We start from the raw sequence: 15,758 nt of genomic DNA on the forward strand, positions 1-15,758 counted from the left end.
CTCAGATTGCCTCACTCACCACTCCCTTTGTCATCATTCTATTCAAATGTAGCTTTGTCAAAAAACAAGTATGTCATGCACTGAGGAAACAGATTGGGGTAGGTGGAAGGATGGGTGGTATATGTACGAACTGGTAAATACTAACAAGTAAATAAAAACAGACTTGGTTGTCACATGCAAAAACAAACAAAAGAGAACTGGGTGCTTCAGCGGGGGGGTCTAAGTGTTTAATATTTAGTCACGTTTGTCAGGATGGAGGGGGGAAATAGCCATGAAGCCCTCTAGAGGGAATGCAGAAGAGGGCTTCAAGGGGATAGAGTCAGTGTTTTTATCTTAATTTAGTTGTATCATGTCTCACCGAGATGACAACCAGTTGACTTCCCAGTGCTTCAAGCTTTCTTCCCTTCAAAAACAGATAGGTGAGAGTCGATGAGGAGACCTGCGACTGCTTACTTTCCAGACTTAAAGGTGTTTAAACATTACGAACTGCGTAGGGGACTGTTTCAGGGACATATCGTCAACACAAACAACGAAAAAAATAAATAACAGACAAGAAATTTGCCCCTTTCTTCCAATTTCTTGCAATCCCAGTGAAGCAGATTCGATATACAAACATTTGATGTGGAAGAACAGCTGGTTGTACTAATGTTGGGCTGTAGATCTGTTGATTTTTTTGACACGCAAAGCACAGCATGTTTTAAAAGTGTCCATATAAAACTGAAAGACTGGCACAAGAAATCAAAATTCACTTACGGTCTTACTCTTATCATTATCGTCAGTGTAGGATCAGAATATGAAGCCATAAAAGAAAAATTACTCCACCTAAACAGTAGGGCCCTTTGGCTTTAGAGCGCTCTCTAGGAATCCAAAGAAAATGTCAAAAAGACTCGTTTCAAATTTGCAAATTAAATTGAGACCGCAACTGTTTGCTGCAGCTTGTAAGGGAGCCAACCCTTAAACCAATGCACCATCATCTGAATCTTCCAATGTGGAAACGTCTGAGCACAAGAAAGAAAAACATGAAGAGAATTGTTTTTGCAGACAATATCTTCTTTTTGTTTCAGGGCATTTAACAGTAATCTGAAATGGGGGTATCCCAGCATTTGGACCAAACGCTTTGTACAAATATGTCTCATGCTATACACTATACTGTAGATATTCAGAGTTAAGACTGAATATCTACAGTAAACTCATTCACGTTGTATGTGACCTAAAGCACACCAGGCAGACCACTGTTGGTATTGAGATTGAGACTGATACACTTTTTGCATTGTGAGATGTCAATTTTATATTTCATCAGAGCACCGCAGACGTTTATTCAGCCAATGAAGCATGATTTTAGTGGGACTTTAAGTCGTGGAAAGCAGGCTCATCATTTTGTGTACTCAAATATACACGTATCACTACATACACAACATAAAAGTAGGAGGAACTATTGAGAGACAATTGACTGTTCTGAAGGTTTTAACTGAAACCGTCGTCATAATCTTGAATAAATCAAGAAAAACACTACAAACATTGCATAATGTGTAGAAGAGTGTCTCCCGTTCACAAAGAGGCGCCACATCAACAATATTGAATCGAGGAACATCTGAAATCAACTTACAGGTCACTGGCAGTGGAGGAGTTTCTGGAAGGACCTTTGGGTGAAAGGTCAAAGTCAGAGTCGGAGCGGTAGAGGAAGGATTCCCGCCGCTGGCTGTGAGGAAAGGTGGCCTGTAAGACCAGACCGCCAGAGCCAGCGCTGGCCTGGGGGTCCAGGGGGCTGCGCCCCACTGCCAAGCCATTCTCCACATCAAAACTACAACAATAAGAGAGAGAGAGGGGGAAGGAATGTGTTCAGGTTAGATGACTCAAAACACATTTTATGGATAAACACACAAACATACCGATTTATTCCACAGAATGGAAAGGAAATGAAAGAAGCATCCATTCATCCTTCGTGGACACCGAATAGTTGAGATGTTGCCATCGTAAAACCATTAACAAGTGATGTTTTTTATCACTAAAATATTAATCCTACAAAGACACTTCTACTGCTGGTTTGAACATATCATATATAACACAGGATGTCTGCTGAGAGCATTCGTACATGTCCGACATGAATCTGATTCTGGATGTATATGTAACTTATACAGTTCGTCACCTTGTGATTATTTGTAGAATCAGATACAGTACAGAAATATACTGTCTGACTTACAATTCCAGCTGCCACTGTAGTGTCTTTTTGAATAGATTTGTTTTAGAGAAACACATGGATCAATGAAGACTGATCCATAGACTACAGATTTTATTTGGTGATGAAAATGTTCCGCTTGTTTAGAGAGACTGGTGCTGCTTCAGGAATACAATAAACAATACTTCAGAACTAAAAATATCACAAGTTTTCATCACTGGGTAAAAGCATTCAGACGTTTTTATCTCTTGAACAGGAAATAGTGTAATTTAGAAGGAAGTGTGAGCATTATGAACCAGTAAAGACCGAAATAAGAGCTAAAAATGACAAATTTAGGAGGGTGCCACAAAGGATATGCCAGTGTGAATATGTGGGAGTGTAGTTATCCCACTGATATGACTAAAACCAGCACTGCATTTAAAATTGTCCGTGATAAGACAAACACAATTAGAAAGGGACCACAATGAGAGGGTGTTGAGTGCCACAGACATAATGGCTTCTAATTCTGATGGCTGCAAATCGGTTATCCTCCTGCCGTAGCCTGCTTCTTCTGGAGGTTTTAAGAAAATCAGGAAAATCAGAGACCCCTACAAATCCCATCATGCCTGTTATATACTAAAATGAGCCTGAAAATACACAACAGTATGAAGATATTATTAAAGACGTGAAGCCTGCGTGGCTGATGTCATGCAGGTAAGGTACAAGAATGTGTGTATAAACACCCAGAGGAGGTCTACGTGTGTGTGTGTGTGAACAGCGGGTATAAAATTAGCATCAGAGTATTGATGTGGGTTCATGTGAGTGTGAGTCTAAAAATAGCCCGGCGTTCAGGTGAGGAGGAGTTCCTCCTGATCAAACACGATCCAACAACAGACAAACCAAATAAAGGCACGGCGAAGCCTCTCTTCACAGTCTGGGCAGGTTTCTGCTCTGATCTCTATTTTTCCCACAGCCCCTCTGCTGACATGTGAACCCAGAGAGACTCCGTCGACCTGCAGCTCCATTTGGCAACACTTCTCCTTTTCTAAACAGTCTGAGGAAGTCCAGAGCAGAAATCCAGGCTTTAGCAAAACAAACATTAGCAGAACGTGGAGGATTTTGGACGGGCAAGTAGCTAACACACACATCCAATCTTTTTCAAATAAATACAGCAGTGGAAACGATATTCAAAACAACAAGTAAATCCCTGAGTTATGGGTGCAGGAGTGTTTGAGTTTAAAATGTCTGTGGATGATAAGTATGGGAAATAATGAAAGACAAGACCAAAACATCATCACAGTCCTGAGTACATCACAAATTCCTGGACAGAGGACTGAATAACACAGCGCTGAAATAAGTCGATCCATCTCCACATTACAAGCTATACCTACGATTGCATTTGATTATATGCAACAGAATATATGTTGATGTACAGAATATGTAATATACTGGCAGGTTCACCATGTTTTTCATGTTTGTTTAGCATGCTGAAATGTAAAAAAATTGCTAATTTGCACTGAACACAAAGTACAACTGATGGAAATATCATTAGTTTTACAAGTTTTTGTTAATAAATAAATATTGTAAAAATGAACATGAGCATAGGATTATAAGGTTGACATATGAAAAGTTAAAGGTAATAGATTTAAAAATACAGGCTGCATTTTTCTCTACAGCATAACATCTAATGTGCACCAACTGCAGCAAGCTAACATCCCATTCATTCTACTCTCCACTCCTTTCTCCAGTGCCCCTCCCCACCCTGACAACCTCCTAAGATGCTGCATGAGGACAAGACGCTGGTGTGTTACTGGCTGTTACGTAACACCGAACAGAAGCCCCCATCCCTCCATTCATGTGACAGATTCAGACTCACTGACCGCACTATACATAACCAGGGAGACGAGTCTGAGGGGGGAATGGAAGACAGAGGGGGTGAGGGAGAAAAGAGAAAAGAGAGAGGCAGAGTAAATTATATTTCAAAGAGCAAGAGAGCACAGCCTGTTCTGAGACACGCACACGAGGGCTTTTTTGTCTTAACTGTGCTCCGTGTGACTGTGCCAGAGTGGCTCAAGATGGTGGGGTGCATGCATGCAAATGTACAAATGTGTATTTGACTGTGTGTGTGTCACAGATGTGAGGATTACTCATCACCTATACAGAAAAAAATAGGTATTAAGCCTGGTTTAGATGTGTAAATGATGCCTTTAATGTGCTACAGCAGTGAAACGGGCCACCTGATACACCTATAGTGTGTACAATTTTGATCTATAAGCACACATATCATCCCTCCCCAGTTGCAAGTACACATGCAGCTTCACTCCTCATCCTGTTGTCTCCATCTATTTGTTCGGACCTCTATGCTGCATCCCTGGCTGCTCCCGCGTGCTTTGACCATAAACGTGTTTCTATTTTTGTCTCTGCACGACATTTCTGCCTCCACGCGGCTAAATTTAGCCTCCCCATGCATGGGGAATAGGCTGAGAGAAGCAGCGACGCAGCTAAAAATAGACTTTCAGGTAGAACACAGAGCCATCCCCTCCCCTCTCTTTTCCCTCTGCATCGCAGAGCTGCAGACGTTTCCCCTCCATTCATGAATATTTATAGGGAGGTTTCTATTTGAAGCCGATGCCGAGCTAAAATTAGATCACAGATCAAAATATCGCCCACGTCTTTCTCCCGCTGCTATTTCACTTTCAGTTTTCTCGTCTTTCTCAGTGGAGTGAACATAGTCGTGACTTACTCGTGACACTGAACTATTTGCCTTTCACACACACACACACACACACACACACACACACACACACACACACACTACAGTATATGTTTGCATGTACATGATTCCCAATAGTACTATTGCAATGATATCCCTTAGGTTTATATGAATTAAGAGAGATATGAACATCAGCATGAACACTGGGAGTAGTTGTTACCCATGTAACAATAAATGGAGATACTATCTACAGTATAGTGAAGATTCATTTAGTCAGAGAGGTGTTGATTCTATGTTTGTGTTATTGTTCTACATACATTATATTTGCTGCTGTTCCCTTTGCTGTATAAACCTGCAGCTAAGTGTTGGGATGAAATGGTTTTCAAATGGATTTTTTTCTGAAGATAAAATGTATATTCTGCTATTGTATTGTTGTATTCATACTGGAAAAAAACAGCAGATGTTTATATTATATCATGCAGGGAGTGTTGACGGCGAATGTGCTCTGAAACAAAAAACTGCCATTGTGCACGGTCTTTCACAAAACGTACGCTATATATGTCAACTGAGGCATTTTGTGTTTTCAAGGGGTCAAAGTTCAGTGTCCAGGCTAAGTGTACATGTCATCCGGACAGGAAGCACACCCAGAGGCACCGTGGCTGTTTGGACGGCTGGTCTTCATATGCGACTCCATTGTCTTTGTGTCTTTCACATGCCAGCCAGTCGCACTCACCACCTCTTATGTGCCTCCCTCTCTCCCTTCCTCAGCCTCAGCCACAAGTGATAAAAATAAAACCAACAGAATGGGGTTTTGTTTTAATTAATCATGTTGTGTGAGAGGGGTAATAATATGTCAGATAAAGTTTGTGGAGAGTGATGGCTGATGTGTGTAGTAGTCTGGAGAATTGAAAGAAAACTAACAAGTCACTCTGACGACAGGGTCCCTCCACTGGGATTTGGGGGGATTGCATGAGCTGGCTAATATGGATATTCCACGGTAGTTTGTGGAAATACTGTAAATGAGACAAAGATGCCCATATGCAGAAAAGGTGCAAAAAATACCTATCATAAAAGATAACAAGCAAGCTGAAACACATGTCACTTCTTTGGAAATGTATATTGTTTAATAGGTCCTCCCTGATCTGGCATCTGCATTTGCACACAGGGCTTCATTCACATCTGCCTCAAAGGCGCTTACACACACACACACACACACACGATTTCTTTCTGTAGTCTAAAGACCAAACTGGAGCCAACATTCTTGGGCATCATAAAGCCCTTAACAAAGGTGTAAAGAGAGAGGTGTGTTACAGCGTTTGTTATTTAAGTGGCTGGCTGGTAAGAAGTGTGATTGATGGTTAACTGTCAGTGGCCCCTGATACTCGACACTCCGCCTGCGTCACTGCCTGTCCCAGGAACCTCAATCCCATCTGGGGAGCATTAAAATACAGGAGCTACGGGGCAGAGCGGGAGAGAGAGAGGAGATAGGCTTGTAAACCACGGCAAACTGTCATCTGAACCTTCATTAATCACTCCCAGGACTTTTCTGTGACACAGTCAGAGGTGGAATTTACAAGAGCCAACTTGCACCACCGGTTCAGCCACTTATTCATAAGACATTTAAAATAAGGAATTTTTTGCGTCACACAGATCTCATCTAGTGACGTTTGAGAGTATTGTATTTCCTTCGATCATTTGAAATAATCTCTGTTATGTGACAAAGAGTTTTTTCCCCCTGCCGTGGTGTTTAAGCGTTATAGTCTGGGCTGTATGTATCTGCAAATGACATATAAAATATGTTCTGGAGCAAACAAGGTTTACCATTGGCTTAACGAGACCACAAAGTTCACACCAGCAGTTAGGAGTCCACACCCTGACGCTCAACACACAGAACAAAGTGAACCACGGAGGTGGTAAACCTGGCCACATCAGAAAGACAGGCCTTAAAAAGTAGTCTTGGAGCAATTTCAAATTCACTGTGACATTTTCTATGTATAGCATGAGAGTCAGCGGTGTGTGTTTTGGGATAAAAGCTGTCTGGTTGTTTTCACAGTGGCCCCTCGCACAGAGGGAGAACCACCCTGTTTGTTTGTCTTGCCCTTCCTCTCCTTTCCTGTGACATCACATTATTTGGCCAATGCAGCAACATGGTGGAGGTTGTGTGCCTTTATGCGTACATAGTATACCTCCATCAAGTCACAGTGGCCTTATGCAAACTCTGTGCCTGTTACATTCTGGCTGTTATCTCTATTTAAATTGTGAACAACTGACAAGTTGTCTTTGTCTTAGCTTGTTGCCTCTTGGGGAAAACTTAATGCTTTAATATGAACTTTGATTACATTCATTTGGTTGTATTGCGTGTCACATACATGCAATATTCTTAAAATATTCTTAAAGTATCAGCATTAAATTCTGTGTTACTTTGTTGAATGCCTAAAGGGGGATCTCCAGGATATAAGCAACATGTAGCCATTTCCGTCATGTTTCTAAACAAGGGAGATTATTCAGTAACAGAGAAACAAGGGCACAAACCGGGAGGGCTGGGAGCCAGAGCTAATGTTTTCCTGCTTGCTGCTGCCCACGCAAGAGTTTGACCACTGAAACCACTTAAAGGAACAGTTTAGGGGAATTCTATATTCACCTTTCTGAAACAAATGAGATGAGAAGATCTCATGTTTGTACAGTAAAAAAAATCTACAGCCATCAGCTGGTTAGCTTAGCTTTGCATAAAAATTGGAAAGGCACCTTTAAAACTGAAGTGTAAAAACGACAATTAGTCGTTTTACAGGAGGTTATGTACCAAACTATTTCTTGGCTAGCAGAAGTTACCAGGTAACCAACGCAAACTCTAGGACGTTACTGTTCCCGGACGAATTGAGCTTTTAACTCTCGGGCTTTTGTTTGTTGCCAGTACTAATGCTAAGCTAAGCTAACTGTCTCCTGAAGACTTATTTATCGTACTGATGTGAGATCTTTTCCTCCAATTTCATCCTCAACAAGAAAGTAAATAAGCATATTTCAAAAAAACTAAATGTCAAACTATAATTCTACTGTTCTTAAAAGTTGAGTTTAGCTGGTATTACTTTAGAAAGTACATATGAATAGCAACACAAACTACCTTTTAGGTATTGTACCATTTCACACCCAACAAAAACAAAGTAAATATGTCAACCTCTTTAAAGTCTAGACATTATGAAACTGTGATAACTGATATGTATGTGCATTGTTCAGAATCTGACAGTAAAAAAACGTGTTTAAAGAATGTGAGCCAATGTAGTGTTAGCAACACAACAGAAAGGCAGGAACATAGACTCACTTCACTGACCTTTAAAACAAGTCAGAGTTCGGAGACGGACTGTATAATGGGAATACAGTTTGTATAGAGCCAGTGATGTGAAAAAGACTGCATTGTTGACTGTTTGTTTCTTTAATTAACACAAGGGACCAGTAAAGAATATTTTATCACTTAAAAAAATAAGACAAAGGGATCTATGCCAATGACAACAAAGACTATACTTTATATCAGGCTGTATTTATTTTTCATAGCGACACACACACACACACACACACACACTAGCAGTCACCTAACTGACTGCAGCAGCTGATTTGTAAATTAAACAAGTGTCTGTGTGTGTGTGTGTGTGTGTGTGTGTGTGTGTGTGTGTGTGTGTGTGGTCACTGTCTTACTGTACTTACTTTCTGCCTACTGTGATTAAATCAGAACAGTTTATTTAGCTTTGCAGAACAGCTGAAAGCCAGACAAAAAATGAAGAAAACAAAGTGAGTGTGCATGTGCGAGTGCGTGAAATTATTTTTACATGTAATTTGTACTCTCGGTGTTCCCTCTCTGACGCCTGTAATCTCACAACCCAGCCCTCTTCCTCAGATCTTTTCTTTGAAAAACGACACAATGCCGTCATGACGGCTGCACTGGTGGACGTGGAGCGCATGCTGACCTCTGATGCACTTAACAGCGTGAGGCGTCTGCTGAGGACAGTCTCTCTGTCAGTCATCAATCGATTGATACAGTGTGACTTACACTGTAGAAGCACGTTTGACGGATGTTTGGTACGGTATCATGATCGGAGAGGTGTGCGGAAAGCAAGAGGAAAGAAAATGATAAACTTGATTGCAGTGTTTTTCTCTACAGTCTGGTTTTAAGTTGAATATATTAATATCAGTATCAATAATAAACTCTATCAGTGGTAAACATTCCAACAATTTGAGAGCAATCAAGTAGTTGAGAAATGATTTTGTTTTGTGCTGCTGTTCTATGAAATTAGACTTGGATTACCTATATATTAACGCATTCCTTAGGTGAAACTACTGCTGTTTGTTTATTCCCTAAGTGAACTTCAAAAACTTGCATATAAGGACAGTTTTGTTATTGTAGACATAAAGGACTACAGAGTGAGGTTAGAAGAACTAGCAGCGGTTAATAAACCTTTGTGAGCGAGAGCACAGAAGAGATTTACAGTGAGTCATAGGAGTGCCCTAGTCTACCTTCGTACACACACACACACACACACACACACACACACGCATAGAACTATTATCCCCCAGGATTGTATAGCGCAGCAAAGAAAACAGTGAAGTGAGAGGAGGAGAATTGGAGGGAAATGAACATAAGTGGTGGGTCTGAAGAGAGAGAGAGAGAAAAGGTTCGGAAAAGTTCAGAACCTGGTCTATAAAAAATGTTGTAACACGATCAGCGTGAAGTTTTAACGGTAAAGGTTCTTGAGATGAGATGCAACCACAGAGAAACATCAGACATCCTGCGGGAAAAGAGAGAGAACTAAATATGTGATGATGATATTACTTTAACGTTCTGAAACCTTATTTACACCCGATATGTGGCTTTGTCATAACAGCATAAATCCACTTGCTACAGTTTGAATTCAGACAATATTTAGGATAAGCTTAAAAGTTGTAACACATAACGTAAGCAGCGTCACCGGTGAAACCAAGCATACGTGGTACAGCACAGTACCACTGTTTTATGCTTGAAAACATGATGATTACTTTTGTTGGACGATATATTGTACCAGAAATTATTAAATATACAATATTATTGTCATTTCAAGACCATTTTATGCCACAGATATAATGATAATATAATAGCATAGTAATGAAAGTACAAAATACCCTAAACAAATAAATAAAACATAAATAAACTATCAAAACAATGAATGAAATGGACTCTTGGGCTCTGTTAACAATAAAGTGTAATTAATGTCCTTTAATAGCAGGGAAAGCCCTGCTGGTTATTCTGGCATCATGGTGGCTAAAATGTTGCCGACATTATGTAAACGAACACGCATGTAAACACAACGGGCAATATCGAGGTCAGCAAAAATGATCGAGATCATGTCCATATATCGTACGATAAGTTAATGACGTTATTGTTGTGACCGGCCTCCTGCTAAATACTCTCGATATCACAGGAAAAAGTCTCAACTGGGTCTTTAAATGGACAACATGGATGCAGAAAGACACACGCAGGCACAAAGATTGCCCAATTGTTCGGTCTATGCTTCGAAAAACAATTCTTGCTTGCTTGTGTCTGGAAAGCACGTCACTGGACAGTAAAGATTGGGGGTTTTAGGAGAGAATTCAGTGCATAACACCTGTCACACCGCAAACACTCAAATTACAAAATGAGTTACAAATTATCCAACACTAAAAACTGTGTTTGAGGGAGCTTGTTCATGCATGAACATAAACGTACAAGCCCGACTTCGCATCCCACACGTGTGTGTGTGTGTGTGTGTGTGTGTGTGTGTGCGAGGCCTGCAACCCAACACCAGTGGACCTGTTCCTCCTGCTTGTGAGAGAGATAAATGAGGGTCTGTGAAGCTCCCTGTGGGCCAGACCACCATTAGAAGTCACCGATGACTTAAGAAATGCTTTGGAAACACTTTCAGACACATTTATTATGACAAAATCCTCCCTTTCGCCAGGACCAGTGAGACTCATGCTCGGTGGGGAGCCCGAGATGACTTAATAATTTCCTGCAAATGACGAGATCCATATACTGTGACTGAAAGCACGGATTCATAAATCACAGTCAAACTGACCTGGCAATTTTAGATATTGTTGACCTCTGGCACAAGTGGTGTGTATCTGCAAGACAAGAGTTTATGTCCACAAACTTATCAAGAAAAAAATTAAAAGCTACTTGACAGAGTTTGCCGTCCGTCGTTCACTTGGATATTTTCATAAATCAAGTAGATTAAGATTTCTCTTTCCCCCTCCTTTCCTCCCAGGTTGAACCGACAGGAGAGAGTATTATGTTTCCAAGAAATGCACTTTTAAAGCTAAAACCTCACTCACATGCAACCTGCCAAAACTGTCATCTTTGTGAGACCAATTCATAATAAATGACTCTGTGCATAAATCACACTCCCTCACTCCCAAACACCATACAAAGCTCATACTTGTAATTTGCTGTCAGTGGTTCATTTAGAATTAATCTTCAAGGATTTTTCCATCCACTCCCTGGCTGTCATAGCTGGTTGCCACTTCATGCTATACTTGACCCTCTGCAGACAGCGTTGAGAGAAATGAGATCAACAGCCTCTGGACACACAGCAGGCTGTAGATGGTAGAAGAGCAGCTTGGCTCAAACTAATGGAGCCATTAACCAAATAAAAAAAACTACCATATAGACAGTATGTGGACTTAAAACAAGACTAAGAGTCTACAGCCTTGCATGCTCCGTGAGGCTGTACTTGGGCACAGCGAGGCTTTGAGCTAAATGCTAAATTGCTCACAATGACCATGTTAACATGCTGATGTTGCAGGTATAATGTGTACGATGTTCACCGTCTTAGTTTAGCGTGTTAGCATGCTAACATCTGCTACTTGCTGATGGTGATGTCATTTGTTTTTCGGGGAAATGTTGACCTGATGGTGGCACTACAAGAAAAGTCCGGGTATCACTAAAGGTAATCCACGAAGTAAATACAGGAGGACATGAATGTGAGTATCCAATTATATGGCAATCCATCTGATAGTTGTTGAAACATTTCACCGAAAACTCAACGCAAATGTCGACCTCATGGTGGTGTTAGAGGAAGAAATCAGAGGATCATCAGTCTTCATCCTCTGAGGACCATGAATGTCTGTACACAATTTCATGTCAATCATTCTGACAGTCTGAATAAAAGTGGCGGACACACCGACCAACACTCCCTTAGAGCTGCGCTGCTAGCTTTGCTAAAATCCCAAGTTCTATCATGCTGTTGTGAGCTGGCAAATACAGTCAAAAGAAATGTTTAGAGCTGACTGCTTTCATAGCCTAAAGCCAATTTCAGGTTCATAAAATCGAATCCAAAGGATAAATGAAAGCAGCAGAAGACTTGAAAGCATACAAGCTGCTCGGGAATCCTCTTATCTGTCCTCCTTTAGGAAGAGCAGGTGTAACCTTTACAGTTCAAAGTTGAAAAGAGAAACCAAAAAAACGCCACTGGGCAAAGTAAACCGCTGATCAAGCGGTATCAAGAACAGATGTCTTCCACATGTATTTTGGACACGTCAAAACATGCGTACCCTCGCCACCTATCCATCTGTTGAGAAAGGGCTGAAAGGCAGAAGAGAACACTCTGAGTTTGGTGTCTGATGTGAAAAGCTGCAGATTAATATCCTTTCCCCTCCTTCAGGTCCATCTTGTCAGCTTTTGTCATGCCTACACGAGGAGGCACTCGTGGAGGAGTATGTTTTACATTTATAAAAAGAGCTCCGGCCGGTATGTCTGTGTGCTATACATCCGACCTCTGGATGTCACTTCATTACCAGCACTGTGTTCTACTTTATGTGGATAGGGAGATGCCTTAGACAAGGAGGAAAGGAAAGGAAAAAAGGAAAAATGAAGAGGAACTAGAGCAAGAGAGAGGAAGATACCAAAAAAAAGTGAATGCACTTCAAGGCTTAAACGATCAATCATTGCTGTTAATCATTTCATACTCATAAATATAGCTTTTACTTTAGAAGTGTTGACTTCTTAAATATGTGATATTAATAGATTCCCAAAATGGGCACCGACAAGGCTGATAATCTTATGGGCCTCTCCTCCCCCTACACTCCTACTTGATTTTCCTCCAGGGAATATACAGACTATCAAAGTCTGCTCTAACATCACCGGTGTCCCCGGGAAGCTCGATACCTCCACCCAAATAAAGCTCCACCAGCTCGGCCTCCCGGTCAGTTACTCCCCTCCTCGGGCACATTTAAACTGCGTTGGAGCGGTGCAGAACATTTCTGCACCGCTTTTTAGATTCACAGGTGGAAGAAGTTTGTCATGGAATAGTCCGACATTTCCATACCTTTGCTTAAATCCTTAAAGTGTGGCCACAGAGGGCATTTTTTGACAGCAGAAGTCAACTATATATCTTTACGGGAATACATTGAAAGGACAAGCCTTGAAACTCCCCATGCTCACAACTGTTCTGCACGACATCTGATAAACAAGGCTCCAGCCTGAGAAAGAGGACAGAAGACCACAATGTAAACATGACTTCATCTCTAGGTCCTCCTTCACAGCTTCCCCGCTGGCTCTGAGGATTATGTGTGAAGCTACAAAACTTATGGTGGACTTTTCCTGTGAGAACATATGTGTAAATGACTGTATTACACAGAGAACCAACAGGATGGATGCCTTTACAAAACACATTCACACACACGCGCTTTATTTGTCTTGTGTGTGTGTGTGAATGTGGTTCTTTCACATGTCGTTTCACAAGTCTTAAGATTTCAGGTTAGTGAAGTAAATCTGCAAGATGTTTTCTCAACGTATCTACCTTTTAAGATTTGCAGTTAATAAAATGTCAACTGCAGATACTGTACAACAACCTGCATTTCTATCGCTGTTACACATTTAAAATGACAGTTTTTACAGTACTATTGCACAGCGTGGAACATTTTCAAGTCATGGCTGAGCTACATAATGCACAGTTAGTTTGTCTTTAGCCAAGACTTCACATTTTTTTAAGTATTTTAGTAACATGGAGTGCTGTTTTGTTACCCAGATGAAATACAAAATTCAAATGAATCAAAAGCTTATATGTTCCCACAATTCTTTTGTGCTGACTCTTGTTAACAGCTGCAAGAGGCCTTTAAAACAAATATTAAATTATCTTTTGTATGATGAAAAAACAAATCACTCCCTGGAGCAGAGCCTAGTCTAACAAAAGAGGAGACTAAACAACATGTCAAGAGGAAAAATCATACAAAAATATTTTAGGAAATGCAGATATGAACCAAAAACAACTGATAAGAACAAAAGAAAGTATTTTTGTAAATACTGCAGCTGATAAGAGACTGTAAGCAGGCTGCAGATTTCAGATACTCACAGCTATAAAAGTTGTTCACAATCTCAAAAATACTGAAATAGCAAGTCTTGTATACTGTATCATCCTGTAGAATCTCAACTTTTATGTATTAATACATATTGATTAATTGAAACATAAAATTGTCATTTATTCCAGGTTGTCAAAACAAGTAAGTAAAGGAACTAAAAAAGATTCTTCAAATTTGAAAATGAACTTTGATCTCAATACCGACCATGCTGCTAACTTCATATACATATATATGATCTGTATACTGTTACGCATGCACTTGTGTGTGTGTGTGAGTGTGAAATGAAAGGTGACACTGAGAAGGATAGAGAGACAAAAGGACTGAGAGTAAATGAGTTAGCTCTTAATTACCGCCTGCGTTTCTGTATGATGTCAATAGGCCTGTTGACAGCACACGGCGATCCCCATTTGTTCCCACTCCGCACAGTGATACTCCGCTCCACGGAGTAACAGAACCCACAGTTCGTCGGCACACTCATCTTTCGTTAGCCTACTCTCTTTTAACTCGTCCTCACCCTCCTCTTCTCGGCCGCTCAGCTGCTCTCCCTCTCTTGGTTCTCCTCAGCTTGTGGATGCCCTCATCCCTGTAAAACCTGGCCCTCTTCCTCGTCTGTCTCGCTCTGTCGGGCTGTCCGGCTCTCCACGGCTTCCCAGGAACTCTCATTACCTCTGGCAGGAGTGGACACCAGCTCTAGGACCAGTGGCTCCGGCGCAGAGCCAGGATGACCGGCGTGATGCAATCCATGCCACTGTATGCTGGTGAGAAGCCGCTCTTCCTTGGGTCATTTGAATAAAATTTGGAGTGTATTCCTTTGTGAGCACCTGAATTCCTCTTGCGAGAGCTGCACACTCCCTGCTGCCTTCTAGAGAAAGCTTGTCATCACTCTCAGCAGAGCTCCATTAATATGTCCCCCATGTACATCTCGTCTTTGCTCCGGGTCTAAATGTGGCGCAACACTGCTGCCCTCTTCCCCTTCTCCCCTTCTCCCCTTCCCCCCTCTCTCTCTCCTTCTGTTTCTCCCTCTGCTTCCTCCTCTACCCTCTGGCGCTCCACCTTTAATGTCAGAACAAACAGATACCTTTCCTTTCCCTGGACAAACTTGCTCTCCTGCTTCAATCTTATGTCACAGCAGTCCGGTGCTGTATGTGTGTGTGTTTGTTTTTCTTGTCCGAGCGCCCTACAGAATGTGCACAGATCTGTACGAGATGTGTGTGTGTGTGTGCGACCGATAGAGCATGTGCGTCAGTGAGCAAGCGAGTGTGTAGGCATGTGGCCGAGCAAGCGTCTGCGTACGTTTGTGTGTGTGTGTGTATGTGTGTGTGTGTGTGTGTGAATTACACACAAGGGGGAACAAGTTTCAGAGTGAGGTCAGAGCTGAGAAAGGGGGCGGGAACAGAGCCAGCATGATTCCTGCCTTCCTCAAATGTTTCAGCCATTTTAACCCCTTCCTTCGCTCTCTCTCTCTCACACACTCTCTCTCTCTCTCACACACACACACACACACACACACACACACACACACACACACACACA

General features: G+C 41.5%; 1 protein-coding gene across 6 annotated transcripts in view; it reads right to left on the reverse strand.

Moving 5' to 3' along the window:
* pde4ca (phosphodiesterase 4C, cAMP-specific a) overlaps positions 1-15,758 on the reverse strand; it is a 49,098-nt gene that overhangs the window by 10,668 nt on the left and 22,672 nt on the right. For 3 of the 6 annotated variants that reach the window (XM_031854643.1, XM_031854641.1, XM_031854645.1), the window contains 2 exons: positions 1,607-1,801; positions 359-403 (listed from right to left, as the gene is read on the reverse strand). In XM_031854643.1, coding sequence (XP_031710503.1) covers positions 359-403; positions 1,607-1,801 — 240 coding nt within the window. Of the gene's footprint in view, positions 1-358; positions 404-1,606; positions 1,802-14,575; positions 15,703-15,758 lie in introns of those variants that run through there. The other 3 variants (XM_031854646.1, XM_031854644.1, XM_031854642.1) reach the window with 3 other exon arrangements.

This window comes from Anarrhichthys ocellatus, unplaced genomic scaffold (assembly GCF_004355925.1).
Source record: "Anarrhichthys ocellatus isolate YVR2014 unplaced genomic scaffold, GSC_Weel_1.0 scaffold15, whole genome shotgun sequence".
Taxonomy (NCBI): Eukaryota; Metazoa; Chordata; class Actinopteri; order Perciformes; family Anarhichadidae; genus Anarrhichthys; species Anarrhichthys ocellatus.